This window comes from Platichthys flesus, chromosome 11 (assembly GCF_949316205.1).
Source record: "Platichthys flesus chromosome 11, fPlaFle2.1, whole genome shotgun sequence".
In the NCBI taxonomy this organism is placed as follows: Eukaryota; Metazoa; Chordata; class Actinopteri; order Pleuronectiformes; family Pleuronectidae; genus Platichthys; species Platichthys flesus.
In genome coordinates this window covers 21,439,723-21,457,804 of record NC_084955.1, presented here as the reverse complement: position 1 = coordinate 21,457,804, position 18,082 = coordinate 21,439,723, and the positions used below count along the sequence as shown (strand labels likewise).

The 18,082-nt window shown below is 44.6% G+C and overlaps 1 protein-coding gene across 1 annotated transcript; it reads right to left on the bottom strand.

The window, feature by feature from the left end:
* Positions 1-734: 734 nt before the first annotated feature.
* ago1 (argonaute RISC component 1) lies at positions 735-17,755 on the bottom strand. The gene is made up of 19 exons (XM_062399734.1): positions 17,575-17,755; positions 13,900-14,086; positions 11,543-11,663; positions 10,563-10,744; positions 9,744-9,880; positions 9,305-9,439; positions 8,964-9,051; positions 8,615-8,762; positions 8,348-8,467; positions 8,129-8,251; positions 7,887-8,020; positions 7,451-7,635; positions 7,101-7,260; positions 6,549-6,639; positions 4,355-4,549; positions 4,117-4,251; positions 3,922-4,023; positions 3,627-3,826; positions 735-3,406 (listed from the first exon to the last, which is right to left on the bottom strand). Exons 1-19 carry the CDS (start codon positions 17,597-17,599, stop codon positions 3,298-3,300), a joined length of 2,577 nt encoding a protein of 858 aa, XP_062255718.1. The 5' UTR covers positions 17,600-17,755; the 3' UTR covers positions 735-3,297.
* Positions 17,756-18,082: the final 327 nt, after the last annotated feature.

Sequence of the window (18,082 nt, the reverse complement as noted above, 5' to 3'; positions counted from 1 at the left end):
TTCCCACTTCAGTTTTAAGTTTTTGAACTTTAAACTGAAGTCAAAGAAAAACAAATACCCAGAAGCCACAAATGTTTAAATCATAAAGAAACCCACAAAAACTGATCTTGTCCTACTCAAACTTACACATATCTTAAATGTTCACATTAAATTATGTTTATACCCAGTTGTAACCCTATGTTTACTCTTCTATAAGAACATCACTGGGTGGCAGGTTTTAAAAGTCCATCATACACTTTTTTTGTAACTGCTAAGGTTCAAACCTGAAAGTTTTAATTTATTTTGTGTTCTCTATTCAGCTTAAGTTTATGAGAGCGTAGATTGAAGTTGAGTCTAAGTAATCAAATGTTGACAACCGACCAGGGGCCAGCATAAAACCATATAATTGTTGAGGTCACTGTCAAAGAAAACTAGTACTTCTAGTATTTCTCCAGGTGCTATTGTATTTGTTTAACTTAAGTACATTCACTAAGTGTGTCTTTTAATGTTCCCTTTAGTTGCAATAACATGGTGAACTTCTTATCTTATGTTATTGTATCTTTGGAGTTGGTACCAGTGGATCTTTGTCAATTTTGCCTCATAGAAAAGGCTAGTTTCTGAGAGTTAGGGGAAATAAAGAAAGTGTAGACACATGTAGAGAGGGTCCGTAAAGGCACAATAAACATCCTAGTATGGTAATCTGGTCAAGAAGTAAACCAGTTCATATTATAAGGGTAAAAAAAAACACACAGGAGTAATAAAAAACAAATTTATTTTCTTTAAAAAATAACCCTCCCCAACAGAGCTCCCATACTATCACATACAGAGCCGAAATAATATGCTTCTGCATCATTTCATTCAAATCTACTGGGAAGTGCTATGACAAGAACTGTTGTTGATCAGTGGCTTCAATATTGCTTCGTCAGACAGTGAGGCTGTGTGGAGGACGTGGACTCTCCTGTGTCCACATGATGCATTTCCAGGGTGACTGCCATTTGGTCTCCCCCTTTGCAAGGTGCTTTGTGGCTTCAGTGACTGAAGAACTGCATCTGGTTTCAGTTGTGCTGGGAAAATGACCCCAGTCTGAATTATTTTTTTAATCTTTTTTTAAGCACAGAATGAGGGGAACACTGGCCCCGACTGTGAAAGGCCCGGCAACTGGTGAGCCAAAATACAGAACGGGTTACAATTATATATTTATATATACAAATCACCTTGGACACAATGAAGGATCAGTACAAAGGCATTTTGATTATTTACGTTCATAAACATGTTTTAAAAATCAAACTCATCTGATCTCTTATCTTTCGATCCCTTTCAGCTCAAAGGGGCTACGACCATCAGACAAGATTTGAGGCGCTTAAAGGGCAACTGAGGTGGAATTCTGAGACCGTCTCCACAGTGCCCTCTTGAGGACACACTCTGACTCTAGTCACAATATTTATAATATTCATAATAATAATAACGAAAGAAAAAGCAGTCTTAATAACCATTACACAATCGAGGCAAAAGGACTGACAGGCAGTGGTGAGCGCGTGGCTCCTACCTCTATGAAAACCAAAATAAGGTGGCTCAACATATCCAGTCGGAGAATAATTACATGCAGTTTTTTTTCCATTAATCCAGAAAGTGACGAGATGTAGAGGCAGGGCGTATTAAGAAGAATTCATAGTGGCCCACCCTGTCCAAATTAGCAATCCCATATCTGTGTCGCCCATGCACACAGAGCACCAACGGGGGATTGGCGAACACGAGCTAAGGGATTGGGGCAGGGGATGCTGCAGGCTCAAAGGGAAAGTGAGAAGACGAGGTGACAATGGAAAAGGTGACAAGTGACAGTTTGGCTTTGGAGGGAAATAAAGGGGGACAAGTGCAGTTGAAGAGGTTGGTCTCTACATGCTGAGAGAGAGACTGACAGGGCGGGGGGGGGGGGGGGGGTGCTTCTGCTATCCAGGCTGTGAGTTGTAACTGCCTGCAGAGGGAAAGAGCTTGGTATAAAAATGGGACATGTGCAGGATGCTGTGAACAGGTACGCAGAGAGGTGCGTGGGTGGAAGCCGGCGTCATCTCCACCGATCCGAGTAGGAATGTGCAGAATGATCGGAGCAAGGTCAATCGCTGAATGAGAGTTCAGCTCTGCAGCACTTAAGTGATCATAGACTTCATACTGAATTTGCCTGTATTCAAATCTACAGAGAAGTGTTGCCTATTGCCTTAGCGTAGTGTGTGTTTGTGTGTGTGTGTGTGTGTGTCGAGCCTCAGTACAGGCAAGTCTCACCATTTGGAAGTAAAAAAACAAAACAATAAGGAAATTAAAAGTGCCTCGTATATCCTAAAAGACAAAAATAAAAGATCTTCCTGTTTAAGTGCCCCTTTTCCATTGGTTGGCATCACTTTTGGCTGGTTAATAATGCTGGCTTAGGTGCATGGGGTGCAAGTATATTTGATACACTCTATGCAAATGGTCCCTCTACTGTTATGCTAAGGTCGCTGCTATAGGCTAAGTCTCTAAGGGACTGGCTAACCAGCACAGAGTGCACGGCAGGACTTTCCTCCTGTGTCTACGATATGCTACACCTGCTTCTTCTGCCTCTGCTAAAGAGAAGACCAGGGGGCTGGCCTCACATGTACTAACAAACTCTTACGTGCAGGACCGGTGGCACCTACATGCTAACACTAAGTGCTAATGTGCCATACCTCCTCAAGGCAGATTACAAAAATTACATTATTCATAAAACATAAAAAAACATGAATGTAGTTCATGGTAACGTTAAAATGATACATGTAAGTGTGCATGCCCAGTACCACCCCTCTGGAGGATCCCAGTACTCAGGGACTGGGAACACTGGCATCCGGTGTTCGGATGGGTTAAGAGGCAGCATCTTGGTGGCAGTTTCAAATCTGTTCAGGATTTTCTTTCGTTTTATCGCCTATTTCCTCCCATCCGTATTTGCATACTTATATACATAGGAGTGTGAAGGTAGCGATGCGATACAATTACATAATTATAACCATGTTTTTTAAAAATTCAACATAAAAAGAGCAATAGAGTCCTGGAGAAGTAAAAATAACAAAATGACAATAATAATATTCATAACCTTTTGAGTGCATGAGCGCTGTTGAGTCTGCCTGTGTTTTACAGGTGAAGGGCTTTACGTTTCTTGGATTCGGGGGATTGACCGGCAGGTCTGTGGAGTGTGTGTGTGTGTAGTGGGCAGTCATTGGGAATAAGGGATGGGGATGAGGTGTGGTGGGCTGTCTGCCCACTCAGGTAGAAAATGAGGTGGGAGGGGTTGATGGTTGTGATGGTGAGTGTAGCTCAGGCAAAGTACATGGTCCTCAGGGTGTCGTGGTGAATCTGAACAGCCTTGGCAAGCGCCTGTGGGTCCCGACCGTTACTCTGACCAGACACGTGGCTGCCCTCGCCACTGCAGAGACGACAAGGGAAGAAAAGGCAGAGCAATAAATCAGCTACTCTTCAGGTGTTGTAGAATAAATGCAGTTTGTTTCATATATTTGTGATAAAGAGAACAAATAGGATGAAAAGGATCCAATTCCTGTGGGTTGTAAGAATTCTGGGAACCACATATGGGAACATAGTCTATCAAAGTGAGAGGAAGCCTTTACATCGTTCACACCCACACTTACCTGTCATGTTCTTTGTCCACAAGGTGGTAGCGGGCACGGAAGGCCACAAGACGAGCATAGTAGGCTGGAGCAGGGATGGACACTGAGCGGGTACAACGCACATATGTGTGGCACAACTGGTAGGTTAGGATCTGCAACTCATCAGCCGTGAAACGATTGTCGTCCCAAAGGACGTAGTAATGAGACGGCCGGCTGGTACCCTAGAGACAGACGGAGAAGGGACATGATGTGAGGTATTTGGAGACATGGGTATTCTTCTTATTGTCTATTCAGGGAATTTAGTTTCTGTTATTACCTGTATGCCTGCATGGCTGCACAGGTAGAAGTCAAACTCAAAGGGATGAGTGATGCTGGTGTCCACTGTCGTCCCTGCAGGAATATTCCCACTCTTCCCAATCTATCAAAAGAAGAGGCAGGGTCACAATTATCAATCAAAAGAAAACACAATTGGTTTTATGTGTTCAAATTGTGTAAATGATGAAACACTCACTCTTTCAGACTTGTCAGCACAGAAGAGTCGTGTGTGGTGGCGTTTCTGCACCACGATGTAGGTGATGCCTGGCTGATAGTCTTTCTCCAGCTTGATGCAGGCGTCTCTGATGGCCAGGAGCTCGTAATGAAGAATCTACACAAGAAAATTATTTATTAGCACTTTTTTTTATATTTTTTTTATATAGCATCTGCCACTAAATGAAAGAATAAAAAGGATAAAAAAACATCCCATATACCTGTGGCAGCTGTCCCTCAGGAACCCCATCTCTGTAGAAGATGATCCTGGTGGGCTTGAAGCGAGTGGACTTGTAGAACTGAATTAGAAGCTCTTTCACCATGTAAGACAAGTCTTCAATGATCTCCTGCCTGGGTCTCTGGACTCGCACTGTGGCACAGTATCTGCTGGGATGAGCATCCATACTGCCTACCACCTGGGAGAGAGAGGAGCGAGGCATAGTCAGGATCAGTGATTTGATTCATACTGGGATCATAAAGGAAAATATTTGTGCCACTGGACACAATAAGTTGGTTTGTTCTCCAAATAAACCCACAGGCTCTGCCCAGGAGAAACAACAAAATATGCTGCTGAGAAGAAGAATATAAAAAAATAAAAAATACTTTGATAGGGTGTGGATTTTCATCATTTTAACTGGAAAGCTCTCACTGTACTCTCTCAGTTTTCCCATTTCTTTTTCCTAATATGTATTTTTGTATGTGAGCTTCCCCTAGAGGCTGCGAGCAGAACGTGTGGCAGGCTCAGCATCCACCTTTTCCTTTTCCTCCTTCAAATCTCTCCTCTGTAATCATCACTTTTCACCGGTTTGCTCCTCAGTCAGGAGGATCCCAGACGAACCCGCTCTCCTCCACCGGTTCCTCTCACTGCATGACTCAAGCATCTGTCATAAGTGCTAGGCAACAACACAGCCAACCACAGCTGAGCTGAGGTCAAGGGCAGACGGGGGGGTTGACGTCATTTCCTTTTTGAACGCGAGTCAGTGATGAGCTCACCAGCTCCTCTCTCGTTACTTTTTTGCTTTTGTTCAGCCTCATTTATTGTGAACCAAACAAAACTTGAATACAGACGTTTCTAAAGATGCAGACTTTCAAAGCACGACGCCACTGAGTCCTTGAGCAAAAATAGAATTAATCAGAAAAGGTGTAAGGCGGTGTTTTGAAATGTTGATCATGGAAAATATTTCAACAGCTCTACAATATAAATTATCTGTTTTGTTATGAAAAGCCTGGACTACTAATAAACCAGTAAATTAGGGCTACAACTAATGATTGTTTAATGAAAATCTCAAAATGTATCCCAGTGCCCAAGGTGATGAATATGACTGTTTGTCCATTTCTAATTTACATTCAGGAGTCAAACTAAATACAGGCTATAAAATATAAGTGAGCCAAATGTCATAAGTGATTCAAGATAAAGCTCTTCTCTCTCAAACATGTTATTTATTGCTTTATAGGATTCTTCTTCACCAGAGCTAACATGCACCATGGTCACCAGGCAGCCTCAACCAACCATGTGTGTTTGTTTTCCTACGACGTCCTGAGGTCATTTGCATAATTTACATGTCCTTGATTGAGTTTTTTTTTTAAATGGCTATGAAAGAAGTGTTGAATCCAGCCACACTATAATATAATTTCCAATGGTACACTTCTGAACAGGTGTAAAGAGTCTTTTATGGCTTTGAAATGGGTTGAAAAGGAGCCACCAGGGTTCAAATCCACTGATCATGAAGCAACTGTTCACCAGATAGTGTGTATATGGAGATTTGTATTCATCTGTGAGATGCAAAAGCTGTGGACAGAACGTGCCTGATATTCATGTGGATCAATTCTGCGATGCAAATAAATGCATTACTTTGACTTGCTGGTTGATCTGAGTGGCAGACAACGCTTCCCATTAATTGATGATAAGGTAATAAGGTAGATACCTATTTTTTCAGCACGGTGGAACTAGCGTTAAATTAATGTTAAAAAATAAAATAAGTAAGACCTGGGCAAGTCACATTTTAACATATTTAAGACTTTTTAGGCAAAAAATTTCGATAATTAAATGTTCTCAGTGCAGCAAGCTGTACTTTCATAAGCCGAGACTTTTGTGTGTCTGTCCATTTAGACCAAATCTGGATTGTCTGGCTCCAGTCACTGTGATAAAGAGCAAACCCACTCTGTAAAACATCTCTTCAGAGTCAAATCTGTTGCACTTCTAAAAATAAGTAGGAATCATGAGAAATGCCCTTCAGAAGTTACCAGAGCAAAAACACTTGACTTACCCCCACCCGAGCTGTGAACAGGCAAACCCACATTTGACGAATGGCCTTGGTCTGTGTAACGCACGATAATTCATTCCCCTCCTTTTCCTGAGATTGTGTTCAAGGTCAACTGGTGCAGTTAAATGAAGGCGTTACTTCTGAGACTTACAGCAGTAATGGAGGGCTTCTTGCCATCTCCAGCCGGGGGGTGAGTGACGTCCGCTCCCAGGAAGATAACCGGCTGCTGGAACACGGCTGACCTGTGAGAGCAAATGGAGGAGGAGATGCAATTTACACTTGTTCATAAAGACAGTGCAGGGTTGTTATAATGTCATCACAGGCTGAGAGCTGAGACGGGTCATTGAGTTCATCCAGTGGAACATTGAGAGCTTTCACTTGAATTGAAAGGTGCAGTAGTTGTTCATGGACACCGATTATAACAAGTTTTTCCAACTTAAGTGTTATTTGCAAGAGCCACTTAAAAATTACCTGTATGAGATAAAGGGTATAACATATATGGAACAGTTGCACCCTCAAGTCTTTTGATTCAGACCCTTTGACTTCAGGGGAGAACTCACTTTGTCCTGCTTCATATTCAGTCTATGGTCAAACAACTGTTGTGTGTGTGTGTGTGACAGTTTTGTTATCAAGATTAACCCAGTTGTTCCCCTGCTCAATAAATGTTTGCAACGAAATCAAAAGCAGCCGAACAGTATCTCACCGTTGATGAGGCACCAGGATGTTGTTGATGCCTCCCAGCTTCACGTTGATCTTGAGGCAGAGGTTGGAGAGGGTCTGAGGGGACGTCTTCACCACGTTCTTCACCTGCACACACTGAGTGGCCATGCCGAGGAGGGTGTCTCCCACACGCTTCACCTCCGCTACAGACAACAGTTTGGAAACATGATGAGAAAATCAATGATGCCAAAGAGCGGAGGAAGCATTCGGTGAAGTCAGCTTTCCGATTATCTGTCTTCCTGGTTCCTCATGTGTATTTTGAACGAGTATTATAGTCACTTTATTCTTTCACTATCTAATTATTTGTATCGAATTTCAAATAACATAGAATACCATAGACAGGAGTTTTTCCCGGCAGGATGACGATGATGAGCTGCAGTCCAGAGTAGGTGTTCTTCAGGTGTCGGAACATGGGCTCCACGCTGTCGGCTCCCTGGGCGTATTTACAGAAACATGGCTGGCCCTGAATTGGCATCCCGGCATCCTTGGAGATCTTACGCAGCTGGTCTGTGAAGTTCCTGGGAGGAGACCAGAGTAGATTATTGAGCTATGCAAGCTATGCAAGCTAAAGCTACTTAACTAAAAACTATTAGTGGAACAGAAATGTACTTTTTAAAGAAAGAAGGAACCTTAATATGCAGAGTTAATAGTTAAATTAAATGTGGAACTAATTTACTATGATCAAATACAAGACAGTCAAAGAATGTTTCAGGGGATTGGGTTTAATTCTCCTTCACAGAATGAAATCTCACTGCTCATTAGTTCTTACTTGAGCACCTCCTCTCTGCACTGTTTCTGGGGGGCAAAGCAGGCGATCGCCCAAACTTTGATCTCAATGCCGTTGTAGAACTGCTTCCCTCTCATGTCCCACACTCCCTGGTTGGGTGTAGCTATGGCACGATTCTGTGCAGAGAAGAGAAATCAGGTCAGAGCTACAGCAAACACTTTTGAGTGATTTCTTTTAACTCACAAATTGATTCTTTTAAGTTGATGAATGATTTCTTTCTTTACCCGTCCTCCATACTGCAGGATAGGGGCCGGCAGCACTCTGCCCGTCACTTCAGCCATCTCATCTTTCACCTTGATCCCAAACTCCTGGATGTACGGGTCCAGGTTGAAGTTGGCATTCTTCATCTGTGGAGAGAGAGAAGGTCATCGTTCAGATGTCGCCACCCTTTGTGACTTAGACACTAATAAATGACCAGGTTTGACTATTTCTATACAACTCACCAGCCGGCTGATCTCCTCTTGTCTGTCGGGCGCGGAGCGAGCTGTGGCTTTGATCATAGTGGAGGTCTGGTTGTCGGTCAGCTTCTTGATGCATCGCTGACCAGCTACAATATTACAAACCTGGAACACGTAAATCTCAATTCATTAGGGTGAAGTCACTGGTTATTCAAATGCACTAATGCTGCTACTAAGGAATTACATATGAACACAAGATGGTGGGTTAAGTGTTTGAACAGTAGAACTTTAATCATCCTTGAACTTCCTCACCTCCAGGGGCAGGTAGGTGTGCTTCTGCTCCTGGCCCACCTGCAGACAGGGCAGGTGGGGGTATTTAAGCTGCAGATTGTACTTCTGCTTGAAGTACTGGGCCACTGTACATTCTACGGTCTGCCCACTTTCGAGCTGGAGGGGAAACCTGTCAATAAGAAAGACAAACATAAATTATTATACATCCGAAAGAAAAGGACCAGCATACACCTCTTCAGAGTCCAAAACTAATGTATTAAAGATGTCTATTCAGGAAATGTACGTCAGTCCAGCATGTGGCTTTTGTATTAGCAGAGGAATCTGCCAGATTACTGTAATAAACTGAATTTACTGCCGTCTGTTGACTTACGTCTGATGGCTGGCAGGACGTCGGGTGACATTGCATACGCGATATTTTCTCTTCATTTGGCCGCAGTGTGTCACCTCCACCTTCAAGCCTGCCAACACCAAGCCGGGTACACAAGAATTAACTCATAGTGACAAAGGAAGACACATGAAATTGTTAGAAGCCAAAAAAACATCACACTCACAAAGTAAAAAATCAAAATGCAAATATAATGTATAAGGGACAAGATATGGGGAGGTGTTTTGAAATTGCAGGAGTAAAGTAAGTAAATATGATTTGATTAGCGACATCTGGGAGAAACTTTTTTATATTGTATGGGACTTTTATACTCTCCAGCAATGCACCTTTAATCTCCTTTGTGAACCGAACCCTCTGTGAGTCTGTGAGAGTCTTCGGCTGCTCGTCGATGTTGCGAATGTCCAGAACCTCACACATGAACTCAATTACAGGCTGGGCTTTGTAGAAGGCCGTGGCGGACACTAGAGGGAGACAGAGAACATGTATGTTCAGGGAAAAGGAGAAACCTGACAGAAGGTGCGAGGATGTCCACACCTTTAACTGGGATTGTCCTAATTGTACTTCAATGCATATGGAGTCTAATGTTATGAGCAGCTATTAGAAAGGAGAGCAACAGACATTTCCCATCTGCTTTGTGTTAAATTTGACTTTTCAGCATTTCTGTTCCACTGCTCCTGCTTGGTCATGCAATGTCAGGAAACGATCCCACACTGAGATCACTGAGTGACTTCACACACTCGGGTCAGCTTGTATTCAGTGACTCACCATCAATGTTGAGCATCATCTTCCACATGGCGGGGCGCACAGACTGGTGGAAGCCAAACCAGACTTCCCTCCCCCCACCCAGTGGGTGGTAGTATCCTTCAGGTGGGGAGAAAAATGAGCGGCCCACTGGAGTGTACCTAATTAGAGGAGGTAGAGGGGAGAAGATGAAATTAATGAATGCACAGAGTGACTTCACTGAGTTAGCACATTGACTTCAGGGTGACTTCATGTTGAGTAAAGCTTATGTCTCATGTAGGAGGCGTCAGGATAAGTCATCACCGGGTAAACATTAAAAAAACAAGAAAACCTGCACGGAAAATACTCAATTTGACTTAAGAACAGAGAGTTCTCTATCAAATATGATGGGGGAAGTTTTAGTTTTTCCTTTTTGACCATTTTCAGGTCAAGTCCTGGAGCCAGTTATCATCATTACCCAGCTCAGCATTGTTCAGAGGACACTCACGTCTCAGCTAGCAAGCATCTTTTGTTTGGTGACTCTGACCCCGGGAGCTAAGAAGCCTGATGCAAGTGAATGTAACAATCCTGTAACAGAACTGAGTCAGCTGCTTGGTCACCACGTCTTCGAAAATGTGATAATTCCAGTCAACGGTCTAAATTTAGCACTTTTCTAGGCTTGATGACAACTCAAGTTTTTTGCCATTCACACACACATTCATACGGTCCATCCATCTATACAGTTTTATTCTATAAGGGACAATTTGGGGTTCAGTATCTTGCCCCAGTGCTTTTAAGACATGCATCCGTACAGTGTAAGTATGTTTTTCCAGAGGTATGGGTATCACAGTAGGTTTCCTTTACCTCATAGAGGCCAGGTGGCGCATGGCCACGTCCAGGGCTTGAACTGAGTCGAGGGGGACCGGCAGGCGGCCACTGACTAGAGTCTCCTGCAGCAGGCGCCATGAAACCTTGGCCAGCCAACGGATGGACACCTTGAAGATTCGGTCCTTACCCTCGCCTGGGATGGTCACCTCAAAATCCACCTGGAGAGACAGAGGACAGAAACAGAGAGAAGCGATGAGGAACAAAAACTGCAGGAGGAGAACAGTAATGTTGATGAAATAAAAAACATCTGGCTGTTTGGTTTAATGTTATGTTAACTCAATAGGGCATTTCATTAATTACTTTTTACAAGAAGGACGTTTTTAGCCTGGTTACCTGTTCCTGACATTTCAACAACCCATAAGCCAGCATGATTTTTACCTCCACACCTATTTGAGTTCCTATATATGACTACATGTCATTGTACCTGGGTTTGTCATGCTAAGATTCATGTTGAAAAAAATGAATGAGTAAAAATAACAAGTTGCAGTTTTAAAGGGGACAATGTGCCTTCTTATATCTTCTCACAGTTTTGTCATTTCCAGTATTTATGCTAACCTGAGCTAACTGGCTACTGTCTGTGACTCATTTACAAGACGGATATAAGGTGGCATAGATCTTCCAGACTTAATCTCTGCAAGACAGCAAATACATGTATTCCCATAAGTATACATCTTTAAAATATATTATTGAGATAAGATTGATCTTGTTTTATTCGTCCTAAATCTTAAAACTAAAAGTATCAAACCAGATGGTAAGTTGTTTCTTTAATCGGTCGACGTGGGCTTTGCAGTAAATGGAAAACAGTAAATCGTGCATTCTATTCACTGCCTCTGCAAGAGAAACTCTAATTCTTCCAAACAGGGCATGAGAGAGAATGTATTGATCCCTGAGGGGAGATTCGTTGGTGCTTATTGTGTTGTGTAGCAGCGTTCAATGAATCCCCTGCGTACCCTCACCTTCTCACTCCCGATTGGGAGTGGGAGCACAGTGTAGATGTTCTTCTTGCCGTCATACACCGGCTTCCTGTCGCCAAATAGCTGGGGCTTGAAATGTTGCACCATGTACTCCACCACCTCCCTGTAGGGGGAAGAAACGCATCAACACAATACTCTGTCAATGAAGCCCATTGCCTGATCGAGATGCTCTATTGTGATTGGCTAAGAGGGGGAAAGTTCTTCAGATGACGGGATATTGATCGAGGAGGATACAGCTGGTGGGTGCAATATTTCATGGTCATGGGGGGAAGGCCAGGACAAAAGGAGAGAGGGTGTGGGTGGCGGGCCACCTTTCAGGGTACGGTGCCTTGGCCTTCATACGAGTTTGGGGGATGAGGAGTCCTCTGAAAAGGGAAAGGTCAAAGGGCTTGACCTTTGCATGCCTTCTTGGACCCTTTGTCCAAAACATTAAAGCTAAAAGAGAGTGAAGCTCAAAGACCCTCTCTAAAAGTGAGAGAATATGGCTCCAACACATGCAAATTTCAGAGTTTCTTCTTTCAAATTTCAATTCAACTGAGGCCTGTTTGATAACAAACACAAAGATTACGGTTGTGCCTCACTTGTTTCTGTTCACAAACTAGGCAATTAGTGAGAGAGTGAAGCTCAAGGACTCTGCCCGAGGGATCTCCGGACAATCACTGCTGAGATGGGCGAGGATTTCCACAACAGATTGTTTCAGGACACAAGTAAAGGGTCAACGCTGTTTTAGCAGACAAAGATAAGTTATGTTAAGTTGTTTCTTTCCGAGTTGGGGTAGTTAATTTCACTTGAGGAAACACGCAAAAAGAGATTCAACATCTCATTTATTAAAACTGCCTACGTCTGAATGAACTCTTCAACAGTTATGGCCACACCAGGTTCTCATATAAACATCTGGCTTCAAATATCCAGATGCCACTGAAGCAGATGTACCTTTGTAATAAAACTCAATTAAGGTTTTCTAGATTAAAAGACAGATTTCTCTCTTTTCCATCCTGTCTTTCTCAAGCTTCAAATTATCATAACAGATGATCCACTAGCCCCCCGTTCCAAAAGCCACATAGACAATCACAAGACACTGCAACTTCTGTTTGGAATTAAGAGCAGATGAAGATGAGTAAAGACGACAGTCATGCATTTGTGAAAAGATGAGTTCTCCTCAATCACATATGATGAAACATCCACTTTGTGGTATGTCGCCCCTCTTCCCTCACAGGCAGACAAGACAGTCTCTCTTTTTGGTTTTAAGAGGAATGGGCTTTCTGGAGAGCCGTGACCAAAGCCATCAAAGCAGACAGCACCCCCCCCCCCCGAATGTTGTAATTTATGTTTATGTGCAGTTTGTTCGCTAGATTAGAGCAATAAATGTGACGAATCATAATAATGACAGCTCTTTTTTGTTTTTAAATCTGTAACAGCTTTTTAAAAGCTTGAAAAGTTAGTGAATGTAAAAGAAAACTCTTCAGTTCAGCTTAGCTTATTTTACACAGTGTTCAAGGTTGGAATGTTGCGCCTCGACATTCTGTGAAAAACTAAAGGGAGTCACAGAGGCATTTCGGCATCTGTGTAAAAGGAAAGTTGTTGGACATTGTTTGTTTCAGTGTAAACAAGCATAGGTGGCATAATGATTGGTCCTCTTAGTGACAACATGGTGGGATATCTGTATTAAAAGAGGCCTGGGATTCACTTCTAACTCCACCATCTGTCCTGTCCAGTCATTTAAGTGCAGCTACTGAAGGAAGAGGTGGATTCCTGCTGCTTAACATGGTCTGAGAATCATACGTACTTATTTATGCCTAATTATGAACAAATTCTTGGACTTAGTTTGATTTACACAGAAGATCAACCTTCCATATTGAGCCGAGTATAATCTGTAACATGAATGAGCAGGTCACAAGGTTCAGATTAATTTCCTCTGATTTGAGTGAGTTACTTCTACTGATACTGCACTGTAACCCCCCCCCCCCCCCCCCCCGATCGACGTGTTTCCCTAAATATGAGTAATAAATTAGTTAGACTAACTTTTTTGTACATGGCAATCAACCCGTAAAAGCAAATAAATCATTGTGACAAAGTATTACACAGTATTCAAATGTGTAATTGCTGAATTGTTCATGTTGATGAATGCTGTGGCTGCCGCCTCCTGAAAGACATCACAGTGATTACAAGTGGCTGTTGGGCTTTTATTACCCAATTTGAAACAAAGCAGACATTTCAGTTGCTTGTTGACTTTTTAAAAATTCATGCTTTGCTGCCTCAAGGTAATAATAGCTTACGACAAATAGCAACTGACATCAGAGACGGAAAAATAAGAAAAAGCATGACTGTGACTTTCTTACCTGTTGACTCGTCGTGGGCACTTGTCGGGCTTAATGTCCACCTCATAGTGGTGGACGTCCATCTTTGGGATCTCAACTTCAAAATAGTTGGCCAGCAACTTGATGGGCTTGCCCACGGTGCCCATTCCTGGCCGGCGAGGGGCATGGAACACCTGCTGCAGGGGTGGGGGGAATTCCCCCATGGGCACTGGACAGCCAGAGGAAATGGAGCCATGGGCAAGGACAGGTAGAAGAGGGGAGGAGGTTCAAAACAATGGCGGCATGAATGAGGAAAAAGAAAGTGGGTGTGCACAAAAGCAACAGCAAGTGCAGATGCAGAGGGCAAAGCAAGCACACAGGAAATAAAGAGCGGTTGAGCACGAGAGGGCAGAGGAGGTGGATGTGAACATCAGTGGCAGGAAAACGATTACAAGAAATGTGGGCAGAAGTCAGGAAGGAAGCGTGGGCAGGGGCCAGGAGGACATGACAGGTGGACACGAAAGTAAGTGGCAGTAACAGACGGAACACGGAGAGGAAAGATTGGAAAGTGTGAATTTGTGACCGAGGAGAGGGGGAGAGGAGAAGTAAAGGGAGAGAGGGAGAGAGAGAGAGGTGTTGAAGCAAAATAAGGGGGTGATGGAGGAGAAGATTGACAAAGCAAAACAGAGGAAGAATGAGCAGATTAGGTCAAACGAGGATGGACAAGGGGTGGTGGGGGTGAGAGGGGTGGGGGGGAAGATAAAGAATACATTAGAAAAATGCTTCTTCGCATATCATTAACAGATATTCATTCATAGAAATTCTACACAAAGTGATCAAAAGATAAGTTCATTCATATAAAATTATGGTTGTGATTAATCATTGTATTAATTGAACAATCAAAATGACAAATACTGGCTTGTCCCAGTATTTAAAAACGTGCATATCCTAAATTTAATAACGCAATATGCTGAGAGAATCATGACGGGGTTCTGGGAACGCACAACTTCATTTTGAACAACTCTTTCCCTCCACATTCTATTAACCAAATGACCGTCGGTGTCTTTAGCGTCATGTCTCAAAAACAGGTCTGAGCCAGTCGGAGAGGGGGTCCTGGTCTGGGTGCTAGATGTGAGGCTAGCTGTGACTCCTGCCTGAGAGGGGCCCAGTGCCTTAACCTCTGGGTCCCCAGAGAACAGCCCTCCTCCAGCACCACAACAAAGACCCCAGCTGCCCTGCTCCTCTGTCTCACACTCGCACACAAATATGGGTGTGTGACAGAGGGAGCGCCCTCGCCACGGCGAACACACACTGACACACACAAATACAGGGGGCCCCCCCCTGCATTCCCAGCCTCACCATGGAGACACCACGGCAACACCGTATTGTCATGGATATCAGGGGACCTGTGTGTGTGTGTGAGTGTGTCTGTGTGTGAGTGTGTCTGTGTGTGTGTGTGTGTGTAGGGCTGTGTTGCAGGAGACGGGAGGAGGCAGGGTGCCACTGTGGTCACGCTGAAGAGACCTAGGACTTCTTGGTCCTACACTGAGCACGTTCCCACATCGTGCAAAAGGGCCTGGGTATCCCGACCTGGAATAGGCCCTGCTTTAAATAGCTGCTATGGAAATCCTTGAGTCGAACACAGAACTCAATCACATGGATGCTAAGCCTTCAGAAGATGCCAAGCTGACAGGAGGAGTAACATAAGCGAGAAAACACAGAGTTTGTTAATATGTTCTTCACACATCTGAAGAAAATATATTAACACACAGACACCGGACATGTGTCCACCACATACTCCATGTGCAAGAAAGCCTGTATGTGTGTTTATATGTCGCCGTGCAGAGTGCAATGCGATGGTCGCACACTCACACACAATGACACACACTTCACGCTCGTGCCAGTGAAGGCAGATGGTGAGAAGCAGCGCCAGCGCTCTCACATAGCCCGAGACAATAGCAGTCTTTCCAAGGCGGTAAGACCTAAATCAGAGCTTTGGTGCGGCATCACAACACGAACGATCACGACACTATTTACTGACTTTGCGATGACGTAACGCTTAATAAGCCCAAGTCTCATGGGAGTGACTGCGTTAATATTTAATCTGGAGGGTTACAGATTATTTTGGTTCATAAGCAGCCAATTGGCAAAGTTACCTGATTCATGATCTTTTTATCAGCTTTGCAGTTCAACACATTTTGAATAATTTCCAAAAAGACAGTACAACGATAAGTGATTTTAGTATGTAACTTGTAAAGATTAAATTCTGACTTTGACAGTAACTTCTGGGCTCAAATTTATGAACACATTGAAAACTCACAAAAGAAATCCATCTCACTAATTAGACCCTTTACAATTTAAAAATACAGAGCAGCAGTGGATATTTACTCTGAGACCCGGCCCCTCATTAGGAGATCACAAGAGGTCAAGTACATGAAAGAGAAGGAAGAACCAATTATGCATCAATTGTTTCAGCCAAACCAGTTGGCTCTCTGTGTAATTGGCTGTTGACCACGAGCTAAACATGGCATTCAGCTCAATCCTGGAAAAAAAGCACAATGAATCATCACACTTTGAACACGCAAGCAGACTTTAAGATCCGGGGTCCCAGCCGCCCCCCCCCAAAAAAACTATTCAACTGATTTCAAGGTTCAATATCTACAACAACGTGACTTCAATCTGACAACTTGTCTTTAACTTCTGCAGATAAAGACAACCTGGACATATTCAGAGATCACAATCTCTGCATGCAACACAGAAACCCTTCCCAAAGATGTGAGGCTGCTTTATGAATGCCAAAGTCCATGATTGTCCACGATAGGCTGGACTTCGGACCTGGGCATGAAGTAAGACTCTACATGGACTGTTTATTAAATGTGATCAATGATAACTGAGAAATAAAGCACCGGCTGTGAATCTTAAGCCTGCACAGAGGCTGCAGAGCAGACTTCAACTCAGCCCTGAAACCCAGGGTTTGTGAAATCCAACTGCAGATGTGAGCGCACCTCAATTGATGCTTATTGCTGGTTCCACATAAATAAATAATGCATCTGTCTCCGCGGTTGTCGGGGCCTGGATGCTTGTGTCCCCACTGTGCGTCTGAGGCTTACAGACACATTTAAAACCTGTCATTGAAAAGGCTGCAGCCCAGCTGCTGGAAGGCGGGCTTCACCCCGTCCCTCCTCGCCGGAGATTCCCACGACCTCCCTGCCCCCGAGCCAGGCTGAGGACACGGTCCAGGCTGAGGACACGGTCCATGCTGGGGACACGGTCCAGGCTGAGGACACGGTCCAGGCTGGGGACACGGTCCAGGCTGAGGACACGGTCCATGCTAGGGACACGGTCCAGACTGAGGACACGGTCCAGGCTGGGGACACGGTCCAGGCTGGGGACACGGTCCAGGCTGGGGACACGGTCCATGCTAGGGACACGGTCCAGGCTGAGGACATGGTCCAGGCTGGGGACACGGTCCAGGCTACAAACGTCTAGAATTCTGACTATATGATCGCGTTTCGTGCAAAGTGTTGAGCCTGCAGCAAACAGAGACCCCCTCCATCTCCCACCTCCCCGGCACACGGGGTTGTCACCGAGCCCCCTTCACGTACCCCCCACACCCCGATGCTAAGGCCAGGCTCCGGAGCCTCGCTGTTCCAACACCGCAGTCTCTACCTGCAGCCATAACTCTGGATCATACTGGAGTGGAAATCAAAAACCTACCATCGCCAGACGGTCCCGGCTCCATCCCATTAACTTAGCAGCGCGGGGTACACAGCTAGCTAGTCCGGGGGTGCAGTGGCCAAACCGGCGGCCCCCTCTCAGGGTGGAAGCGGTATCAGACTTCCAGCCCCCTCCTCTCGGCGTGCGGTCGTCTCGCTTCTCGGTGTACCCCCGCCCCCTGCCCCTGCCCCTGTCGGAGCCCCCTGGACCCGCAGAGGAGTCGAGGCTAACGGCGGTAACGGCCGGTCGCTGGTGTGCCCGGTGACCCCGGAGCTGTAGGGCGATAGCGGCTGGTTCTTCTTCCTCCGCGGGGGGCAAGCGCGCTCCCTCCGTCCGCCGTGATTTTGCCAATTTTGCCGCGACGTGGTGGCTCCCGGTCCGGGTGTTGTGCTCCTGCTGCTCCGCGTCCAGACGGAGACCCAACAAAAAAACACAGGCCAGCCCCCCACCCCCCAAAATCTGAAACTTCTTCTTTGTCATTAAAAAAGTGCCATGGAACTGTTGATGA